The sequence below is a fragment of the Garra rufa genome, chromosome 5 (genome assembly GCF_049309525.1).
Source record: "Garra rufa chromosome 5, GarRuf1.0, whole genome shotgun sequence".
In the NCBI taxonomy this organism is placed as follows: Eukaryota; Metazoa; Chordata; class Actinopteri; order Cypriniformes; family Cyprinidae; genus Garra; species Garra rufa.
Window position 1 is genome coordinate 48,647,451 of NC_133365.1, and position 24,015 is coordinate 48,671,465.

Sequence of the window (24,015 nt, forward strand, 5' to 3'; positions counted from 1 at the left end):
TGCTATTTTATTAACATTTTACAGCATGTTCAGTATTTTAAAGTTTGCTGCGTCTTAGCTTTATATTACGGAAATATTGATTTATTTATATAGATTAATTGCATTTACATTCTTGATTTGTAATTAATTTTTTTATTGTAAATAATTAAAAGTAAAGGATTCATAATTTGTAAACAGTTTAAAAAGTAATAATCGTTTTATGTTATTAAAAAACAAAACAAATGTACAAGTGCTGTTTTGTAACATTTAGAGCATGTTTTATTTATCTATTTATTAATTTCTATAGATTAATTTCAGTAATCATCGTTTTATGTTATAAAAACATAAAACAAATGTGCAAGTGCTATTTTATTAACATTTTACAGCATGTTCAATACTTTAAAGTTCGCTGCGTCTTAGCTTTATATTACGGAAATATTCATTTATTTATTTATATAGATTAATTGCATTTACATTCTTAATTTGTAATTAATACTAATTATAATATTGTAAACAACAATTAAAAGTAATAAATTTATAATTTGTAAACAGTTTCAAAAGTAATAATCGTTTTATGTTATTAAAAAACGTAAAACAAAGTGCTGTTTTTTTACATTTAGAACATGTTATTTATGTATCTATTTATTTATTTATTTATTTATTTATTTATTTATTTATTTATTTATTTATTTATTTATTTATGTGTTACTGTTCAAAGTATTATCCCTGATTCCAAACAAAACAAAACAAAACAAAACAAAACAGGCTTTTATCTGAATAACGCGCGCTACTGCGCATGTCCTCCCGCCTCCTCGTGCACGCGCACGCGAAGTTTCAGCTTCAGTTTTTGTTGGCCTGAAAGAGTCAAACCAACAGCAGTGTTTGTGTGTCAGGTGTTTAAACGGGCGTGAATCACACACACTGCGGGAATTCAGCTGTTTTTAACAGCTCGACAGGTGAGTTAGCAACCAGTTTACAAGCTGTCAGGCCAATTCCGTCAACAAAAACACTCACAACAAAAAACAATGAGGTATGAAACCAACCGTAGATTAGCTAAACAAGCATAAATGAGGACCTAAAATGTTGTGAAGTCGTGTAAAAGTTCGTATTTTGTTACACGAATTTATACTTAAGTGTTATGTAAGTTAACAGGCTAATGTTTGTTATCAGATGTCTGTCGCATAATATGTAATTACGCTTATAGTAGTTTAAATGCAGCTTCTTTTGTTTATTGTTATTGTGCTCAGTTACTAGCTAATAACTATGTGCTCTTGTCTTTTTCCTTTATCTTCTTACAGGCCTAATGGAGCTCTAGAGGAAGTAAAAGAGATAGTATGTCTTCGACTACTAGTTACCCGGTTAACCCAAACCGGGTGGTTTGAAAACGTCCTGCCTTTAGAAATGCACTTTAATTCTGTTACATTTGCCAGTAATGCTAAATTGTAGCTTTTAACTTTTCAGAGTTGAGCTCTATTGTGTTTCATAATAAGCTATGCTTCAGATAGATAGTTAGTCGACAGGTTTATGTTGTTTCTAAAGAGGAGGAAGGTTTCCCATCAGCAGCTATTATGGCAAGTGTCCTTGCGTCAAAAATGGGGCTCAACTCTCTTCGGAGGAAACAAGCTAAAACCTTCAGCGCCACAGTTGTTACAATGGATGCGGACTTGGAGTTCAGTTGTGAGGTGAGTAGCAAAAGCTTTGTTTTTTATGTGGTGAAGCTCTCTTGAGTTATGACAGAATGATGTCACTGAATGCATACATATCCAGTATTAAACCTAGCCTACAACCAAACCTGTTCTGGCAGTGATCAATGCTTCTCATCAGTAACCGGGGGGGCATGTAAGCTTAACTTGGGAAAGGCACCAGGCTGTCGACATTTTAATGTCCCTGCTCACTGTTGTTGTGCCCTTGAGCAAGTCACTCAGCCTGACCTGTTTCTCCAGGGGAGCCGCGTCAAGACATCCCTGTCTCCTCGAGCTGCTTTAATGCTTGAACAGCGGCAGTTCAGTGGCCTTAAGGAATAGCTCTTCCAAAAAATGGAATTGGTGTCATCGTTTATTCCCCTCATGTCATTCCAATCCAGTATTAATTTTTACCCGTTAAACACAAAATGAGTACAAGCTACAGCTTGTATGCAGTGAAAGTGGATGATGATTTCTATTGGTCCGTATCACTTGTGCACAATATTCTAAGTGTTCTGACAAAGCATTATTTCAATGAAAAAAAGTCTTATTTTCAGTAAGTTAAAGCTTGACATGAATAATAGTCAGAAATATCTTTTGGACAGTAAGATTTTTTTTTCAAAGAAGTCTCTTCTGCTCACCAAGCCTGCATTTATTTGATCCAAAAAGCAGTAATATTAGGAAATAGTTTTACTATTTAAAATAACTGCTTTCTATTTCAGTTTATTTTAAAATGTAATTTATTGGGATCAAAGCTACATTTTCAGCATCACCACTCCAGTCTTCAGTGTTGCATGATCCTTCAGTAATAATTCTAATATGCTGATTTGCTGTTCAAGAAACATTTATTATTTTTATTATTATTATTATTATTATTATTATTATTATTATTAATAATATCAATATTTAAAACAGTTGAGTACATTTTTCAGGATTCTTTGATGAATAGAAAGATCCAAAGATCAGCAGTTATCTCAAATGAAAAGCTTTTGTAACATTATACACCATACCATTCAAAAGCTTGGAGTCCGTATAATTAATTAAATTATTTATTTTTTTGAAAAAAAAAAAAAAAAAAAAATTAAGACAATAATTACTTTTATTTAGCATGGATGCTTTAAATTGATCAAAAGTTATGATAAAGACATTTATAATGTCAAAAGATTTCTATTTCAGATAAATAATGTTCTTTCTGTTTATCAAAGAAACCTGACAAATTCAATTAAGCGGTTTTCAGCATAATATTATTAGTAATAATAAATGTGTTTTTTTTAATCAGCGAATCAGAATATTAGAATAATTTCTGATGGATCATGTGACTGGAGTAATGATGCTAAAAATTAAGATTTGAAATCACATTTTAAAATATATTCAATTAGAAAACTGTTATTTAAAATAGTAAACACATTTTAAAATTGCACTGTTTTTGCTCTACTTTGGATCAAATGCAGGCTTGGTGAGCAGAAGAGACTTATTTAAAAAAACACTGAAAATCTTACTGTCCAAAAAGTTTCGACTGGTAGTGTATATATATACATCAGGATTTTATGGCTCATATATGACAGTAAGAGTATAGATTAAAAAAATGTGTTTAAATGCACAGTGTAAGTCTCAATAGATAAAAGCATCAACCTAATAAATGTCATGTTATGTAATGTAATGTCAAGTTTTATGTCATTGACTTATAATGCAATTGGCTCTTAACACAAATGCAAATCTGGAAAATGTTTCTGCTTCCTTGTCAGTTCACGCGTGTTCACGATGCATGTATGCTTGTGTCTTCCGCTGATTGAAACAAGGTACGGCGCATCCGGGATCTATATCTCAGCAAAATCACATACATGCATCTGTATTCTACTGAACGTATGGCTGGCACTGACATGGAAGAGAAGAAATTGTTAAATAAAATCTTTTGTTTTCATTACACATAAAAAGTATTCTTGTAGCTGCATAACATTACAGTTGAACCACAGATGTCACATGGACTATTTCAACAATGTCCTTACTAGCTTTATGGGTTGTAAAACATTGCAGTCGCATTGCTGTCTATGCAGGGTCAGAAAGCTCTCAGATTTCATGAAAGATATGTTAATTTGTGTTCCGAAGATGAACAAAGGTCTTACGGCTTTAGAACGACATGAGGGTGAGTAATTAATGACAATTTTTTATTTTTGAGCGAACTATTCTTTAATATTAAGTCGCCAAACTAAATTTGGTTCTTTTGTCTGGAAAACAGAAGCTTGGACATTCTGCCTAACATCTCCTTTTGTGTTAAGAATGCTGAAGAAAATAATTTTTCCTTAAAAATAATCCCAAAAAGTTTTCAAAAACACTCATGACTGCTTGCGGGGAGAGGCGGGAAACTAAAACAAACATCCAAATCTACAAAGCAGGCAGCATCCTGTATGGCAATAATCATCACTCCCATGTATAAAGGTGTTTTGTACAAACGGTGAATCCGGTGGGGTTCTGCAGGCATACAGAGGACTCCTCTGTGGAGTTGCACTTCATTTGCACACAACATCCACCGAGTTTCTTGCAGGAAGATGCCCTATTTTTACAGACGAACCATCACAGGGAGTGTTTTTGAATTAAGGAAAAACAGATGGTGGTAAGAGAACAGCGTGACAGACGGGGACCATGAGTTAATGTCCCATGAGGCACGTTGGTCCCACTCCACAAGACCCTGTGTACTGCTCTGTGCCTGCCTGTCTGTTTGCCCGTCTCTCACTCTGTTTTGATCTTTCACACTCATTAACAGTATTTCCTACGGTGGTAATGAGGTTCTGAGGTATCATAGTTCTGTTGTTATATAATATACCGATAAGGTGTTTCGTGTACTACAAAGTGGTTTTGGATACAAAAATGTATGTTAGAATTGAGGGAGCAAGATGTAGCTGTTCTGGTTGGCCTTTTTAGGAGTTTTTCTTGTAATATTGATCTTGACCTCAAATAAACATTAAAGTAATGTTCGAGGTTCAAGCTCTTGACATATTGTCGAATACCATAAATATTCCATACATTTTACTAAAATAAAAGGGATCATACAAAATGCATGTTTTTTTATGTAGTACTGACCTGAAGAATTTTCACAAAAGACCACAAGAGAAAAGAATTCAGGTCCCCTAAATTATTATTATTATTTTTTTTCAGAATTTTTGTTTATTTGAACACTTTCCAACAATGACTGTATGATTTTGAGATCCATCTTTTCACACTGAGGACAACTGAGGCACTCATATACAACTATTACAGAAGGTTCAAATGCTCCAGAAGGAAAAACACCACTTTAGGATCAGGGAAAATTTAACTTAATTTGTCTTCTGGAAAACATGCAAGTATCTTCTGTAGCTTCTGAAGGGCAGTACTAAATGAAAAAAAAAAAAGAAAGAAAAATGTACACATCTTCATTCTGTTCAAAAGTTTTCACCCCTGACTCTTACTGCATTGTTTTTCCTTCTGGAGCATCAGTGAGCGTTTGAACCTTCTGTAATAGTTGCATATGAGTCTCTCAGTTGTCCTCAGTGTGAAAAGATGGATTTAAAAATCATACAGTCCTTGCTGGACAAGGTTAAAATGCTGAAAAACTAAAGAATTTGTAGGACCTGAAGAATTTTTTTCTGAAGAACCGTGTGCAGTTCAACTGTTTAGGACAAACAAGGGACTCATGAACTACTATCATTAAATAAGCAAAAACAAACAAACAATAAAACAGCTGTGGATCATTCCAGTAACAACACAGTATTAAGAATCAAGTGTATGTAAACTTTTAAATGAGGTCATTTTTGTAAATGTAACTATTTTCTCTTGTAGACTATATATAAACCTCTTATGTAAAATATCTTATTCAGGTCAGTGCTAAATAAAAAAAATAACATGCATTTTTAATGATCCCTCTTACTTTGGTAAAAGAATTGACATTTTGCATGTCAACTTTTGACCTTAACTAACTCATGCAAGTGTAATTTCAATTTGCTTCTTAAAAAAGATCTGTGTTATGTAGAAGCCACTGTATGTACTGCATTTACATATTCATTTAAATATAAATATATATAATTTAAATAAATATTGGATTTTTTTACAGACACTGTTGTCCCATAGATTTACATTAAAAATGCATTGTTATGGGCTTTTAAATTCAGAGGTCAGTATTTTTTTTTTTTTTTTTTTTTTTGTGGTAATGGACAGCATGAATGTAAGAGATGTAGAGTTTATGCAGTAATATTTAATCCAGAAATCCTGTTGCATCTGGACCATTAGAGCATTGCATTTGATTTCAGCATCACTGAGATTATATTTTGGTGCGTCTTCGTATTTCCTGAACACCACCACTTGGTGGCAGCATGGATTTATAAAACAAAACCCATTTGTCTCCCTGCACAGTCATTGAGATTTTATTGCCTACCATTGATAGCTGATAATAGCCCATCACTGAAGTCATCTACAGGGCTTGCTAAACCACAATTTATGTTATTTCCAGAAGCCTTGCGTATAGAGTGATAAATATTATTTCACAATGACACAAAATGGTCCCCGAACAGTTATGAATAACATCGGCAAGATCCTGAAACTAGAGGGAAAATCCATAAAGTCGGTTTTATTTGTTTTAGCTCCTAAATGTTTTCTTAGCATGCTGTTAAAGTGAAATGGATCTCAGAAGATGGTCTTTACAATGAACAGATTCCATTTATGGTCAGTTGAAAAAATGTTTCATATTTTCTTGGGCTTCAGTTTAACATCATGTGGAACTTATTTATAGTACAGTGTGTATTTTCTATTCAATATTAAAAACACTTCAAATATTTATTTGTGCTATAGGTTAAAATTTAGTTTAAGCCGTCTCTGTGTGCTAAAGGTATTGGACGTAGTATTGACCTCATCTAATCTTGTGCTGTGTAACAAGAAAGACAGTCTTGGTGTAGCTCAGTCAATATAATCTGATTTGGAGTAATAGCCTGGGGTTCAATAGTGGATAAAGACAGGAATTTGACTTTGAGGTTAGTGCTTTTGTACTTTCTTCGTTTCTTGTTATGCTGTCAAGTTTTCAGTACTTAATTTTTTTTCTTTCTAAAAAGCCACATAACTTCTCCGCTGAATATTTAGGACAGTGAGTGAAGACTTTTCAACACAGACACACCTCATTTCTCTGTGAATGTTTGCACCGGCTGGCGGTCGTCCTTGAAGGCCGCCGTCAGCTTCCTAGAGGGGAAGCATCAGCATATTTAATTGGTTGGACTCTGGATGGCAGCATATTGTCATATGTTCTCATACATAAACATTAGGCAAGATGAAACTGCACCTTGAAAAGCACCTGTCCCAGTTATGCTAATACAGTTTGCGGTGTTGATGATGTTTGCAATACTCTCTGGAAGTTGTCTGTATTTGTTACAGCAAGGTTCTCTCCTCTGTGTCATAAACTTTATTCATTCAAGGTGATGTATGTGGCAAGTATATTGTTTACAAGACAGTAGCATCTAGCTCAGCTGGGTCCAGATGATGCCTCGTATACTTGAAACCTACTAATGACAAGGCTAATTGAGCACAGATGCCTACACAAGAGAATTATTCGAACAAGATGAGTTTTCTAATTGATATTCTGCTAATATACTCCTGCAGGTTGTGAATTCTGGATTTTGATGTTATTAAATGGACTCACTGGAACCAGTGCCAAAATAAGTATTTTAAGATTTAAAATGACTATATTCAGATTAGTTACTTTATGGATTACATGATTACATATTATTCATATTGTGTCATTTTGACTTAAATTATTTACTTGAAGTCCCCCTGAGATTTTAAGTTAATACTTTTTTTTTTTTTTTTTTTTTTTTTGTGCAGGTCATTCACAAACCCTAGTTTGAAAAACATTAATGCACTTATTGTTGAAAATAATATTGAGTTAGGTCAAAAGAAATCTAAAAGTAATGAAAAGTAGTCAGAATACATGACCTAAACTGTGTAATCTAATAGAGTTCATTACTAACTACAGATTTCTTTATGTAATTTGTAATCTGAATACAATTTGAAGTATTTGCAGCTTTGAAATCACAGGAATAAATTACGTTTTAAAATATATTAAAATAGAAAAAACTGTTATTTTAGATTGTTTTTGCTGTACTTTGGATCAAATAAATGCAGGCTTAGTGAGCAGAAGAGACATCTTTAAAAAACATTACAAATTTTACTGTTCAAAAACTTTTGACTTGTAGTGTACATTACCTTTCAAAAAATTAATCTCAGTAAGATTTCTTTTTTCTTTAATTCGGCAAGGATGCATTAAATTGATAGTGACCATAAAGTAATTTACATTAAAACATAAATTTCTATTTTAAATAAATACTGTATTCAACTTTTTATTTGCCAGAAAAAAAATACAACTTTTTTCAACATTGATAATATTAAGAAATGTTTCTTGAGCACTGAAGCACATTAGAATGATTTCTGAAGGAACATGTGACACCAAAGAGTGAAAACTGGAAATTTCGCTTTGCCATTACATGAAGAAATTACATTTTAAACTATTAAAAGTTGAGAATAATATTGAGTTGGGTCAAAAGTAATCTTAAAGTAATGAAAAGTAGTCAGAATACATTACCTAAACTGTGTGATCTAATAGAGTTCATTACTAACTACAGTTTTCTTGGTGTAACTTGTAATCTGAATACAATTTGTAAGTATTTGCAGCTTTGAAATCACAGGAATAAATTACATTTTAAAATATATTAAAATACAAATCAGTTATTTTAAAAAGTAAAAAAAAAAAAAATACAGTTTTTTGCTGTACTTTGGATCAAATAAATACAAGCTTGGTGAGCAAAAGAGACTTCTTTAAAAAAACGTAAATTTTACTGTTCAAAAACTTTTGACTAGCAGTGTACATTACCTTTCAGTAAGATTTTTTTTTCTTTGATTCGGCAAGGATGTAGTAAATTGATCAAGTAACCATGATGTAATTTACAATAAAACGTACATTTGTATTTCAAGTAAATGTTTGAAAAAATATACGTTTCCAAAAAAAAAAAAAAAAAAAAATGAAACCATTTCCAACTTTGGTAAAAATAGGACCAAAGCACATTAGAATGATTTCTGAAGGAACATGACACTGAAGAGTAAAGACTGAAAATTTAGATTTGCCATTACACAAATAAATTACATTTTAAACTTTGTTAAAAGTTGAAAATAATATAGAGTTAGGTCAAAAGTAATCTAAAAGTAATAAAAAGTAGTCATTACTTAAAATGTGTAATCTAACTACAGATTTCTTTATGTAATTTGTAATCTAAATACAATTTGTAAGTAATCTACCCAGTGCCGTTGGGAAATAATTTGACTCTGATTGCTGTCCAATTCTTCTCTAACCAATAAAATCAACAATACAGATGCAGCCTTATGGATGTGCTTTTGGTAGTAATAATGAATGTTGTGTTGCTGCTTTATTGATTCTGTTCAAGTACACAGTATACACAAGACAATTAAAGTCATTTTAATGAGAAATAAGCAACTGATATGCGTCCGCAGTTCTTTGCCAATTGAATATGGTAATTTTTTTTCCCTGGCCTCCTGAGAGCAGTCCTCCTGATAAAAGATGAACTGATATGTCTGTAGTGAATGCGCTTGCTGACAGCAGTGACTTTGTAATGACGCTCAGATTCATTTCTCAGCCTTGTGTCCGCATGGTCTGTGGAAATGAGGTTATTCAGGGAATGTCGCTGTTCATTATACTGGTGCTGTTCAGATTTGTGGTCAGTCTGAATTCGATTAGTCTGTCGCAATCCTTAGAGAGTTTTTAGGTTGTTTCCTTTAAAGGCTTCTTGAAATTAAAATTGGGGATTTATTGTGTTCAGTCCATGTCTGTCTATATGTCCTGGCCTCAACTTGTTGTTTTCAAAAGAAACTTTGACACAGACAGGAATGTATCTTAAAAATTGCTTAAAATTCAGAATGCATTTTTTAGAGCTTCATGTTACTAACCTTTTTTATAATCTTGTTTGGGCAGCTGAAGTGGAAAGGAAAGGATCTGTTTGAACTTGTGTGCCGGACACTGGGACTCAGGGAGACCTGGTTTTTTGGTCTGCGGTTTGATGTCAAAGACACTGTGGCATGGCTGAAAATGGACAAGAAGGTAAAATGATCATTTTAAACTTTATTGCACTTTCAAAATATTGTCTGATAAATGCTTGAGGAAATGATTTGGAAACATTATTTCTTTATCGTTTGTAATAGATCAAGATATCATGATATTCTAATTTACTCAATTAGGCTTTTAAAAATATTTTTGACAGATCTTTTTAATTTGTACCACACAGTGATATACACCACCAGTCAAAAGTTTTTAAGCAGTAAGATTTTTTAAAGAAGTTTCTTCTGCTTACCAAACCTGCATTTATTTGATCCAACATACAGCAAAAGCAAAAATATTGTGAAATATTTTTACTATTTAAAATAACTGCTTTCTAATTGAATAAATTATTTCTGTGATTTTAAACTAAATTTTTAACATCATTATTCAAGTCTTCAGTGTCACATGATCCTTCAGAAATCATTCTAATATGCTAAGAAATTATATAAATTCATACTTTTATTTATGCAAGGATGCTTTAAATTGATCAAAAGTGATGATTAAGACATTTATGATGTTACAAAAGATTTCTATTTCAAATAAATGCTTCAGATAAAAACTTTGTTCATCAAAAAAACCTGAAAAAAAAACCTACTTATCTGTTTTCAACATAATAAAAAGGTTTTTGAGCTGCAAATCAGAATATTAGAATGATTTCTGAAGCATCATGTGATGCTAAAATTTTAGCTTCACACAATTAAATTACATTTTAAAATATATTCAAATATAAAACAGTTTTTTTGAATAGTAAAAATAGTTCACAACTGTTTTTGCTGTACTTTGGAAAAAAATACAGGCTTGGTAAGCAAAAGAGACTTCTTTAAAAACATAAAAAATCCTACTGTTCACAAACATTTGACTGGTAGTGTACCTTTCAAAATAAAAGTAAAAACATTACTAATTATCTTTTTGAGCCCAAAAATTTGAATGATAGTGTAAATAAAACCAAACCATCACCCTCACAAAACAAGTACTCTGTAGTATTATTATGGTAATATTATGATACCGAAGGCTTTAATCTATTTATGTACCTTTATGTACCTATGTGCCTTAGGTTCTTTTCATTTTACTTTTACATTTTACTATAGAATACTATAATACAACATACAAAAGGACATGGTATTATTGTTTTTATTATGTCCAAAAACATGGTTATGTCTTGTTAGATTTTTAAGTAATTTATTGTCAGTGTATATGAAGTGTACAAGGCACAGCACAACATTTATCATGACTTATCTTTGTAATAGGTTTTGGATCATGATATGCCCAAAGAAGAGCCCATAGTGTTTCATTTCCTGGCCAAGTTTTATCCAGAGAATGTTGAAGAAGAGCTGGTGCAAGATATAACACAGCACCTCTTCTTCCTGCAGGTGAGTCATTGGCTCAGGTGGGTTCAGCCGGACTACAGCTCAAATTAATTGGAAATTTTTTGGCGTCTTGTCACTTTTATTGATAGGAGGATAGAGGGAGGACAGGAAATGATGGAAAAAGAGGTGACTCAAACTCGCATGTGTTCACAGCTTTAGCAAATTTCCTTGAATTAACATTACTACCTAATCAAATACCACAGAGTGGTTTTTCATAACTGAAATCATGCTGTTTATGTTCTGGGGTTTAACTTGGTGACTTTTCAGAATTTCAAGATAGGTGTCATGTTATCGTGGCTTTCTTTGTTATGCATCATTGTGTGTGTCTATCAGTTCAGATGGAAATCAGGCTTCATCAGGGATTTTGTAATGCACCTTAATGTAGAAGGGGCATCAAATGATCTAAGTCTTTTTTTTTTTTTGGTGCAGATTCAAATGCTTTTGCTGCATTCATATGTGCCTTAATAAAGCAAGGCTTTAAATTACTTAAGTCACTCCCACAGCGTGCAGTGTGATTTTAGTATTTAATAATGATGACTTCAGTTAAAGTTATTGTTAATTGTATGGTGATAAATTTCTCAGCACAGTCCAGTGCTATTGATATTTAGTGGCATTTATCAAAGATGCTTTAAATTGATCAAAAGTCATGATAAAGACATTTATACTGTTACAAAAGACTTCTATTTCAGATAAATGCTGTTCTTCTGAACTTTCTATTCATCAAAGAAACCTGAAAATATAAGATAAGCAAGTGACTGTCTTCATGAATGTGTAATTGAATAATTTACTCACTAGATTCGTTTAAAAATGCATGTTCATTTTTACAGCTGTGTTTGCTTGAAGATGTGCAGCGGCTCAGCTGTGACTTTGTCTGAAATTTTTCTTTGACGAAATAGAGCAAAATCAGGCAATAGTGTTGTAGACAGACAATGTAAATGACTTAAAGGAAGTTTACTTTCAGAATCAGAACCAAAATTTACAGATAATGTACTCACCCTTTTGTCATCCAAGATGTTCATGTCTTTCTTTCTTAAGCCATAAAGAAATTGTTTTTTTGAGGGAACATTTTAGGATTTCTCTCCATATAATGGCTTCCAAAATGCATTTTAAACGCAGCTTCAAAGGGCTCTAAACGATCCCAGTCAAGGAAGAAGGGTCTTATTCAGCAAAACGATCGCTTATTTTCTTAACAAATTGACAATTTATATACTTTTTAAAGGTGCCATAGAATGGAAAACTGTATTTACCTTGGCATAGTTGAATAATAACAGTTCTGTACATGGATATGACATACCGCAAGTCTCAGACACCATCGTTTCCTCCTCCTTATATAAATCTGGTGTTTGCAAAAGACCCCATAACTCTATGACATTATAGTCGCTATCATTAATAGTAACGCCGAATCGTCAGAAGTTCTGCAGCTAGGCTATTGTGAAAAAACAAAACAAAGCGAGGACAATAGCAAAAATGGCAGATCAGGGGAATAAATGTTATGTTCCAGCCAACAGCCAATCAGAGCAGAGCTCATCATTATTATTCATGAACCTTCCAAATAAGGTAATAACAGACCATTTCATTTTAGGGACAAATCCTAGGGTTGTAAATGGACCTGTAAAACCATATCTGGAGAATTGTTGCCCTTTCCTATGCCATATACTTTCTATGTAGATATCAGAGAACAATTTAAAATATTGTATCAATGCATTCTATGGCACTTTTAACCTCAACTGCTCGTCTTGTCCCATCTCTGCGATGCGCATGCATAGTCTGTGTAATCCGGGTCAATACAGTTAGGGTATGTTGAAAAACTCCAATCTTGTTTTCGTTTTCAACTTCAAAATCGTCCTACAACGCTTTTTTTTTAAACCTTTTTTGGTAAAGGGCGTTTGATCTTTTTTTGTATGTTCTCTTTGTAAACACTGGGTCGGTACTTCTGCAGTGATGTAGGACAATTGTGAAGTTGGGGAAGAAAACGAGATGGGAGTTTTTTGACATACCCTAACTGTGTTGAGCCTGATCACACAGACTAGCATGCGCATCACAGAGATGAGAAAATATGAGCATTTGAAGTTAAAAAGTATAGAAATTGTCAATTAGTTTAAAAAATAACCAAAAATAAATCATTTCGCTACACAAGACCCTTCTTTTTTGGCTGGGATCGTTTAGAGCCCTTTGAAGCTGCATTTAAACTGCATTTTGGAAGTTCAAACTTGGGGGTATCATACATATCCAATATATGGAGAGAAATCCTAAAATGTTTTCCTCAAAAAACTATTCATTTACGACTGAAGAAAGAAAGACATAAACATCTTGGATGACAAGGGGGTGAGTACATTATCTGTAAATGTTTGTTCTGAAAGTGAACTACTCCTTTAATATTAACTTTGTTTATTGAACTGTTGTAAAAAATCAATGTCACATTTGTAAACTCCCTTAATAATCATTAAAAGCTGTCAATCATCTTAGTTCCATTATAATTAACGTAGCTCCCTACCCTGCACAATACAATAAATCTCTTATGTCCATTGTGTCTACACTTTGTTTAGAAAATTTACATTTGTAAGAAATCAACAGTTATGTCTGTGATACATTACTCAATGCTGCAAAAACACGTAAGTAGAAATCTTTGACGCTACCCCGAAATATTTTTTCATTGTTGTGCACAGTAGATTTCAGTCGCAAATGTGACTGAAATGGTCGCAGTGTGAAGCCTGGCTGTTTGTGATTGAATCTGCTACCTTTGTGTTGGCAGTCTTAACTTCGAACCCCTAGATTACCATCATGCTCCAAAAGCAAGAGCAGAAAATTGATGCACAGAAAATTGATTTGATTTTGGTATAGTGTTGTACATAATTAATCTAGTTGGACTGTAAGTATTGTTTGTACACAGCAGCAGGGTGATGATGTGCCATTGACCCAAACTCAGAAGCCATTTCATTTCAATAGGCTTGGCAGCAGAACTGAGCTCCTGTATTTGGTTTCTCGCCGCAGTTCTGTGTGAGAGAGGTTTGTGGGCTGGCTGTGCTGTCTGCGGGTTCAGCGCTCTCTTTCATTGTTCGGTGTGATTGTGTTCAGCCATGTGGAATCGGTGTGCTTCACATCAGGGCCCCTGTCTCTGATTCTATAAGCCCAGGGGAACACCTCCCACCGTAATACGGCTTCCTGCCAAGATTCGTTCTGAGCGATCAGAAGCCATTAAGCAATAACACCTTGATTATGAGCACATTATCAATCATTTCATTGAGCAAGCTGGTTGCTCGGCATGGGAGGTAAATAAGCACCTATTTTGCATGCATTAACTCTGTTCAGTTTTACCAACCGTGTTGCATCTATATTTGTTATCTATGTGGAAATTTGCCCTTCACTTTACAGTGCTTGTACCAATCCGATAGATTTAATGCAGTGGAAAGGGCACAAGAAGAAGATATGAACATTCTGAGCAAACATAAGTAGCTTATCTTCACCCGTAATGGGAGGTAGACCCGCGCCGCTTCAGAATGGCAGTGCACTCTGAAAACGAATGTAATGAATTCTCAAAAGATGCTAATGAATTCTGGGAAGGGATTGGAGAACGGTGAGTCTGTTCTCTTTTAGCCTCTGCCCTCCACTCGTATGTAGGCTTGGGATAGAGCCACGTGTTTGGATGCGCAGATCCTGTTTAAAAACGCTCGCCTGGATGGGTTCTTATCAGGAACAGCCACCCTTCCCAGACTGCGTTTTTAAAGTGCTGTCACATTTGTAAAGCAGATTTAAAAGACGACTGTAATAGCCAAAACCCTTTTGACCAGTTACTAACACATTGCATGCTACTTTTGCGACTGTTTTCAGACTGATAGTCGGGGCGATGGATAAAAGAGCAAGCATGATGATTTTTTTAATATATGAAAGAGATGAATGGGGAGCAAGTCTTAACAGATAGGGTTTACCTGGAAAGGGAAATTCTGTCATTACTTATATTTTCTTGCTTTCATGGAACACAAAAGAAGAATAAGAATATCCTGACCACTCCTTTCAATATAACAAAGGTGCTTGAGGAGTGTATAAAAAGTGAAAAGAATAGAATAGAATAAATTGGTGTAGAATGTAAGCTTTTATTATTACAGCAGCTTTATGTGTATTATGCATGCTTTTACAAAGTACCATAAACATCATAAAATAAGTATATATGACTATTGCGTTGTTCAAAATCATATTGTAAGTTTAGTTGTAAGTTTACTATTTTAGGGTCAGTATATATTTTTTGTCTCTGATGCTCAATGCTGCATTTATTTGATCAAAATACAGTAAAAATGGTAATATTGTTAATTATTTATATAGTATAGATACAATAATGTAGGTACAAAGTCTTATAACTAATAACTTAAAAATATATATTTTAATTCAATTAATTTTTATTAACACTACCAGTCAAAAGTTTTTGAACAGTAAGATTTTCAATGTTTTTTTTAAAGAAGTTTCTTCTGCTCACCAAGCCTGCATTTATTTGATCCAAAATACAGCAAAGGCTGTAATATTGTGAAATATTTTTACTATTTAAAATAACTGCTTTCTATTTGAATATATTTTAAAATGTAATTTGTTCCTGTGATCAAAGCAAAATTTTCAGCATCAATACTCCAGTTTTCAGTGTCACATGACCCTTCAGAATATGCAGAATATTCTAATATGCTGATTTGCTGTTCAAGAAACATTTATTATTATTTTTTATAAATATTTGAAACAGTTGAATTTGTTTTTGTTTTTTTCAGGATTCTTTGAATAGAAAGATCAGGATTTATCTGAAATAAAAAGCTTATAGAAATTGATACTTTTTATTTAGCAAGGATGCTTTAAATTGTTCACTTTTATAATGTTACAAATGATGTCTATTTCAGATAAATTCTAATCATCAAAGAAACCTCCAAAATAATCCTCCAAAAGAAACCTCTCAACATAATAATAATAATACATGTTTTTTGAGTAGCAAATCAGAATAATAGAGTGATTTCTGAAGGATCATGTGACAGGAGTAATGATGCAAAAAATTTAGCTCTGAAATCACAGGAATAAATTACATATTAAAATATATTCAAATTAGGGCTGGGCCGATAAACGATATCATATTGAATCGCGATAAAATTTATGTTAATAACGATGATGAGCTCTATACATTTTTTGCTCGATATGGATTAATCTAAGAGCCAATCACACAGCAGAAATATGCGACAACAGCCAATCAGCATGCAGCGTGCGTGTGCACGTCAAAGTACAAAGTTCATTTCCTACCGCACTTTGCGAAGCAAATTTAACACCAGGGGTCCGTTCTTCGTACCTCGCTTACTACATCCAAGATCAAATCATCGCGCTAACTATGAGCTCGCTATTCCGGTTCTCCGAACGCACCTGTTGTTGATGATTAGTATAGCTGGATGAAGTCATTTGAGATCACTGGGTGGCTTAAAAGGGGGTACGTATCGATAGTAGAAACATTGATCAGCAACTCTTTGATTGGTTGGCGAACATGTCGAAGGAGCGCGCACAGTATTTTTCTGCAGCAGAGCAAGAACTCTTGATTGAGGGATTTCAGGAGTTTCAGAGTTTAATTAAAACGCAAGGGAACACTGCAAAGGCTGCAAATGCAAGGAGAGAGGGCTGGCAAAAAGTAGTGAACAAATTAAATGTGTTAATGCTGCCCATGTTACATGCTTTTTCCTTGATATGTTATTTTATTTATATTATATATAATATTATATTATATATTTTTATTTTTTTATACACTACCGTTCAAAAGTTTGGGGTCAGTAAGACTTGCAATAGTCTTTAAAGAAGTCTCTTATACTCATCAAGGCTGCATTTATTTGATTAAAAATACAGAAAAAAACAGTAATATTGCAAAATGTTTTTACAATATAAAATAATGTTTTTTTATTTTAACATACTTTAAAATAGAATTTATTCCTGTGATGAAAAGCTGATTTTTTTTTATCAGCTGTTACTCCAGTCTTAAGTGTCACATGATCCTTCAGAAATCATTCTAATATGCTGATTTATTGTTAGAATGATCAATGTTGGATAATATCAACAGTTGTGCTGCCAAATATTTTTTGAACCTGTGATTTTTTTTATTCCCCCCCCCCCAGGATTCTTTCATGAATAACAAGTTTAAAAAGTACAGTGTTTATTCAAAATAGATATTTTTTATAACAATGTAAATTATTTATTATTAACTTTTAACAAATTTTTAATTATTAACTTAATACATCCTTGGTGAATAAAAGTATTAACTTCTTAAAAAACAATAAAAATGTACTGACCCCAAACTTTTGAACGGTAGTATATATATATATATATATATATATATATATTAGATAGATGGATAGATGTGTGTGTGTAGCTGTGGTCATCATTCGTGTGTGAAACGTCGTAATTATTTTCTACACTTTCTTGCAAGATACTTTTCTTTTCCCACGTGAGTCAGTCCACGTCAGTCGTGATCTTTAACCAATCAGATGTGACCTCGCCATTTCAACCAATCATAACCCGCCAGGAGCGCAGCCTAAATCCTGTTTACATGAAATAAATCTGCTCCAGAGCAGGTTTAAGCTTACGGACCTGTTGCTATGACACCAAGTCCGAGATGCGCATCGAAGAACGAAACAATCCAAGATCAGGACAAATCCACAACAATCAAATCCAGCTGTAACTGAGATAGCAACGTACGAAAAACGGTCCCCAGGACGACAAAAAAAAAAAACAAAAAAGTGGAAGCAGCGACGAAAGTGAATCTAACCTCGAGTTATTATCCAAAGATGTTGAAATTGTCGACAAAAGTAGCACGAATTCCGTTATATAAGTGTTTTGGCTATCTGAAAAGTGACTCTCAGCTCAGTTTAGAGTTTGGCGCGATTGTTAAAGCTGAAACCGAAAGCAAAACACGCACACGCATTCAAAAGCAATTTTAATCCCCCTTGTTTAGAGAGTGACTCCCAGATGCACGCAAATTAGGCTACATGACATATCTAGGCTGTTATTAGTATGTAGGCTATAATAGTTTGTGTATGTCTATAGTTCTGTATCATGCTTGAAATATTCGGTCTCTATTTGCACTTCGAATATTTAAAGAGTAGCCTACTTTGATTATGGCTGAATTGTCTGCACTTAATACGATTAAAAAAGAACTGTGTTGTAATTTTTTGTTATTTATACTGTAGATTGTTTCAAAATGCAGTGGTTGCCTCTAATTTAAATAGCTCAGCCTATAATAGAGAAAATAAACAATTGTGTTAATAATAATAAATAAATAAATAATTGTTACAAATTATGTTTTTACAGTAATTTTATGTTTACATTTTGTACATTTACTCTCATTTACCATACTCTGTCACAACTTTAATTTTTTAAATTATTTTAGTAAGTTGTTTTAATTTTTAAGGCCAAAACTGTAATCTGTTTTTGTTAATAAACAATACTTTAAAATGTAATTTAATGAACCCTTTAATTATTGTTGTTTTATTCATTGTTGGGATACTATTTTAAAACTGGCAACATCAAGAGCTTATATCGAAAGATATATTGTTATCGTTCAATATGGGAAAAAATGATCGAGATTACATTTTTGCCATATCGCCCAGCCCTAATTCAAATAGAAACCAGTTATTTTAAATAGTAAAATTTCAAAATGTAATGTTACTGTTTTTGCTGCACCTTGCAGGCTTGATGAGCAGAAGAGACTTCTTTAAAAAAAAAAAAAAAAAAATCTGTTTTAAAACTTTTGACTGGTAGTGTATTTGCTGCTCAAACCATTTATTATTCTGGTGAAAAGAGTTGTGCTATTTAATTTTTTTTTTTTTACAAACCATTAACATTTTTTAGGAATATTTGATAATTACAAAGTTCAAAAGAACAACATTTATTTGAAAAAGAAAGCTTGTGACATTTTAAGTGTCTTTTCTCTGACTTTTGATAAATTAAATGCATCTTTGCTGAAATATTATGACCTTAATTTTAAACGGTAGTCTGTTTATTATTTGAATGATCGCAGAAAGTTGTGCAAATTTAAAACATTTAATTTTTGAGCAAACTGCTCATATTGATTGGTATTTGGTTGTTTTATTATTGTTTTTCAATTAGTTCAACCTTGTGCTAATTGTAGCCCTGTCGTTAAACTTTTTTGGCTTCCATTTTCTCGTTATCATTAAATGAGATCCTTTTTCGTTTTGCCAAGCTGCTAATGGTCGGCACGGTGACCAGCCTTCTCCCGTGTGTGGCAGTGCTTTTAGCAACAGCTCATTTGGCAAAGCAGCAATATTTTACTCGTAATTTGGCACTGGTTCATTGTTGACAATTAAATACTAACCTTTCAGTGTGAATGCACATTTTTGCATTTATAAGCTGTGTACATAAACAACCTTTTGTTCTGTTAACTAACTCTTTTGTTCATAAAGGTCAGGGGTCTATTCTTCTATCCTTTATTAATTTTCTCTTTTGATGAAGCATGAAGTTAGGAATTAATTTCATTCTTTGATTTCATTCAGAAGTCTGTCAATTAGTTGTTACAGTGCTTGCAAGGCAGCTCTTGAAAATCTTTTCTCTTTTTTTCTTTTCTTTTCTCTTTCACAGATTTCTGGAATTAGTTCAGCTCGACTGCTTAACGTACAGACTCCATTCAAACATTTTGTAGATAATACAGCCTTGAATGTGTCTTTTTTTTTATATCTACATTTTACTTTATAGGTTTATGTAGCAGGCTAGCTTTTTAAACATGTTTTTTGTTTATTTTATTTAGCTTTATTTTATTTTGCTGCTTTGCAAGCACTGCTAGATCTTTCAGGAAATGCAAATCCTAGAGTTATTGATTTATTCATGCATTCAAGTCTAGATTATGGACACGCAAATTATGTTGTTACAAACAGGTAGGCAGTCAGTTCTGCCAGGCTTAGGAGTCTGCACTAGGAGCAGTCCTTTGCCAGGTCGCCTGTTTTCTCCCTACAGCCCCACTTGGAATTCAACTCAACAGCCCTGCAACAGTGAATGTGTAACCTGTGAGCCATCTGCTGCTTCTAGAGTTCTTAAAACTGACCCTGAAATATTCTGCCTTTGCTTTGTATTAGCAGCCATAAATGACGTCTGGGCTTTGCAGTCCAAAGAGCCGGAAGAACACAACCTTTGTCGGCTTACTAATGGATAGTCGTGACTAGGATATCCTAAAGAATAAAACAAAACACAGTGTTGTTTATTCTATCTATTCAGAAAGTACCTGCTAAAATATCGAATTCTCTGTAAAGCATAAAAGGAATAGTTCACTTCCAGAACAAAAATTTACAGATGTACTCACCACCCCGTCATCCAAGATGTTCGTGTCTTTCTTTCTTCAGTCGTAAAGAAATTGTTTTTTGAGGAAAACATTTTAGGATTTCTCTCCATATAGTGGATATGTATGGTGCCCCCAAAATGGAGTTTAAATGCAGCTTCAAAGGGCTCCAAATTGATCCCAGGCAAGGAAGAAGGGTGTTATTTAGCAAAATGATGGGTTATTTTTTAAAACAAATTGACAATTTATATTCCTTTTAACCTCAAATGCTCGTCTTGACTCGTCTCTGCGATGCGTATGCGTAGTCTGTGTAATCCGGGTAAATACAGTTTGGGTATGTCGAAAAACTTCTCGTTTTCATCTTAAACTTGAAAATCATCCTACAATGCTGTTTCAGGGCGTTTAATGATCTTTGTATGTTCACTTTGTAAACACTGGGTCGGTACTTCTGCAGCAATGTAGGGTGATTTTGAAGTTGGGGAAGAAAACGAGATGGGAGTTTTTGAACATACCCTAACTGTCTTGACCCGGATCACACAGACTACGCACCTCAGAGACGAGACAAGACGAGCATTTAAGGTTAAAAAGTATATAAATTGTCAATCTGTTTTGAAAATAACCAATCGTTTCGCTAGATAAGACCCTTCTTCCTCAGCTAGGAACGTTTGGACCCTTTGAAGCTGCATTTAAACTGCGTTTATAGGTTCAAACTCATGGGCACCATAGAAGTCCACTATATGGAGAGAAATCCTGAAATGTTTTCCTCAAAAAAACAAACAAAATCAATACAACTGAAGAAAGAAAGAAAGACATGAACATCTTGAATAACAGGATTGAACAAGTTAGAGATCTGTTTCTATCATTGTGGTTTGCATACTAAAACTACAGTAGGTAGTCATGTATAGCACACTAAAATTGTTTTAATACCGTTTTTTATTTAATAAGAAATTAATACTTTTTCATGGATTTCTTTAATTGATCAGAAGTGACAAATGCATTTTTACTGTTACAATATATTTCTATTTATTTTAAGCTTTGTATTCATCAAAAAAAAAAAAATCCTGAAAAACAAAACAAAAAACTTATCGTAGTTTCTACAAAAATATTAAGCAACACAACTGTTTTCAAGCCATGCGTTAAGAGAAAAGTACAGTCGGGCCCACTAAACTAGGGCTGTGACTGTCGCAATGAAAACCGCGCCTACGCATTTAAATGCACGCAGTAGGCTAAAGCTGACCGCAAAGCCCCAGCAAAAATAATTACCATGAATGTGTCGGGGGGGGAAGTAAGGGGATAAGCAAATTATTTATTAATAAACTAGTATTTGACACAAAGATGAAGTTGACGATCCTGCCTCGCCATTTGCTCATTGGACGCAGCAGTAATTACTGTGCTGCTAATTTCTGATTTGGGAGTGATTTGTTTGTTAAAAATGATTGGCTACCTTATTAAAATTATTGCTCTTAACAGACCTGTGTGTTTTGTATCACTAGCGCAGTGTCCGTTTTCAAAGCATATAAGCTCTGCCTGCGTGAGGCGCGCCGCTTCCAACTCGCAATGTTCTATTACAATTTATTAATTCTGAACGTTCCTTTCATGTGTCCATATTGCACCAAAATGCAACACTGCACTCCCTTGGGTGGGTCCACAGCAAAAATCCTTTGAATGAACTGTTCTCGACATAATAAAAATGCAAACAGAAAGACATACAGAGATCCCTGCCTTTATTAGAGAGAAGAATATGTTCAGCCCCTCCCACCGAAGCTTCGAAGATCAAAAAATGGTATTCGGACCAGCCCTATTGTGGACTACATGTAAATGTCTTTTATGTGAAATATCTTATTCAGGTCAGTACTAAATAAACAATAACATGCATTTTGTATGGTCCCTCTCATTTTGGTTAAAAAAATATGAACATTTTGCAGATTCTGAATGGGGGGTGTAAACTTTTGACCTCAACTGTATATACGACATTGTTTTTTTTTTACATACTGCCTCTAATATCATCTATAATATTTGCTAGTAGTTAGTAGTTAAATATCTAGGCAGGTAACCAAAAGAATGCAGATTAAAACGAATGAACGATCATTTGACTACCACCATTGTGCCCTTTAGCAAGATCCAGGTGAATATCACTGTAATCTATCATGATGGCATCTCATAAAATTCTTAGTAACCCATTCCCCCAAATATGTAGCAATAATAATAATAAAATCCTGTTAATCTTACTCTCCTCTCTTCTTATATCCCGCAGGTGAAGAAGAGCATTTTAGAGGAGGAGATATACTGTCCACCCGAGGCTTCGGTGCTGTTAGCCTCTTACGCCGTCCACGCTAAGGTCAGTGCTCTTTCTTTTTTTAAAACCCTTCTTTCTTTGATAGACACACAGAAAGGTGTCGGAGCTAAACCTTAACCTCCTATGGACGTCCTTCAAGGTCGGCATCTATCCCATTACAGTCTTCCCACAGAAAGAAGCGCATTTTATTAAGGAGGTGTCAGTTTGATTGACAGCTCAAGGGCAACAAGAACATGCCATTTATCCGAAAGCCTCGGCTAACTGCGCACAGCTCACCTTGTGCCAATTTAGAAACCACACTGTTTCTTTCTGACTCACGTCAGACACGGTGCATCGCTAGATGGCTCTAAAAACCGAATGGGAATCAGCTAAAGCTTTTGTTTGCTTTGTTAAAGCAATTTGTAAGCTTTCACATGGCAAGGCAGTTTGTTTAGCTGGTGTTTGAGCCTGGTGCTGGTTGTGCTTAAGTCTTTTGATGGCTTCTCAAGGCTTTTTACAGCAGCTTTGGCGAAACGCGCCATTTTGATTTCAAAGTTGTCATGTATGTGATTTGCAAAACAACAATCAGGTTTTTGCTTCGATACTGTACATGTATTAAAACAAAGAAGATCTTGTCATTATTACATAGTATTGTTGATCTCCTATTAAATGTGTTTTACCATCTAAGTATTTTTTTTTTTTCACAAGAACATTAAGAAGTAACAGTGTTTTTAACATTAATAATAATAAAAGTTTCACAAGCAGCAAATCAGCATATTGAAATGATTTCTGAAGGATCACATGACACTAAAAACTGCACTAATGATCACAGAAGATACAGTTGAAGTCCAAAGTTTACGTACACCTTGCAGAATCTGCAAAATGTTAATTATTTTACTAAAATAACAGGGATTTTTATTTAGTACTGACCTGAATAAGAAGAATATTTGTGCTGAATAAGAAAATAATAGTTGAATATATAAAAATTACCCTGTTCAAAAGTTCACATACACTTGATTGTTAATACTGTGTTGTTAATTGAATGATATACAGCTGTTTTTTTTTTTTTTGTGTGATAGTTGTTCATGAATCCCTTGTTTGTCTTGAACAGTTAAACTGCCTGCTGTTCTTCAGAAAAATCCTTCAGGTCCCAACAAATAATTTGGTTTTCTAGGATTTTTGTATATTTAAACCCTTTCCAACAATGACTGTATGATTTTGAGATTCATCTTTTATCAATAAGGGCAACTGAGGGACTCATGCAACTATTACAGAACTTTCAAATGCTTACTGATGCTCTAGAA

General features: G+C 33.6%; 1 protein-coding gene across 1 annotated transcript in view; it reads left to right on the forward strand.

Moving 5' to 3' along the window:
* Positions 1–805: 805 nt before the first annotated feature.
* The window catches only part of nf2a (NF2, moesin-ezrin-radixin like (MERLIN) tumor suppressor a), a 56,470-nt gene continuing 33,260 nt past the window's right edge, over positions 806–24,015 (forward strand). The window contains exons 1-5 of the mRNA XM_073839853.1: positions 806–935; positions 1,278–1,661; positions 9,658–9,783; positions 11,028–11,150; positions 22,691–22,774. Of these exons, the coding sequence (XP_073695954.1) occupies positions 1,548–1,661; positions 9,658–9,783; positions 11,028–11,150; positions 22,691–22,774 (447 nt within the window). The 5' untranslated portion in view covers positions 806–935; positions 1,278–1,547. The remainder of the gene's footprint in view (positions 936–1,277; positions 1,662–9,657; positions 9,784–11,027; positions 11,151–22,690; positions 22,775–24,015) is intronic.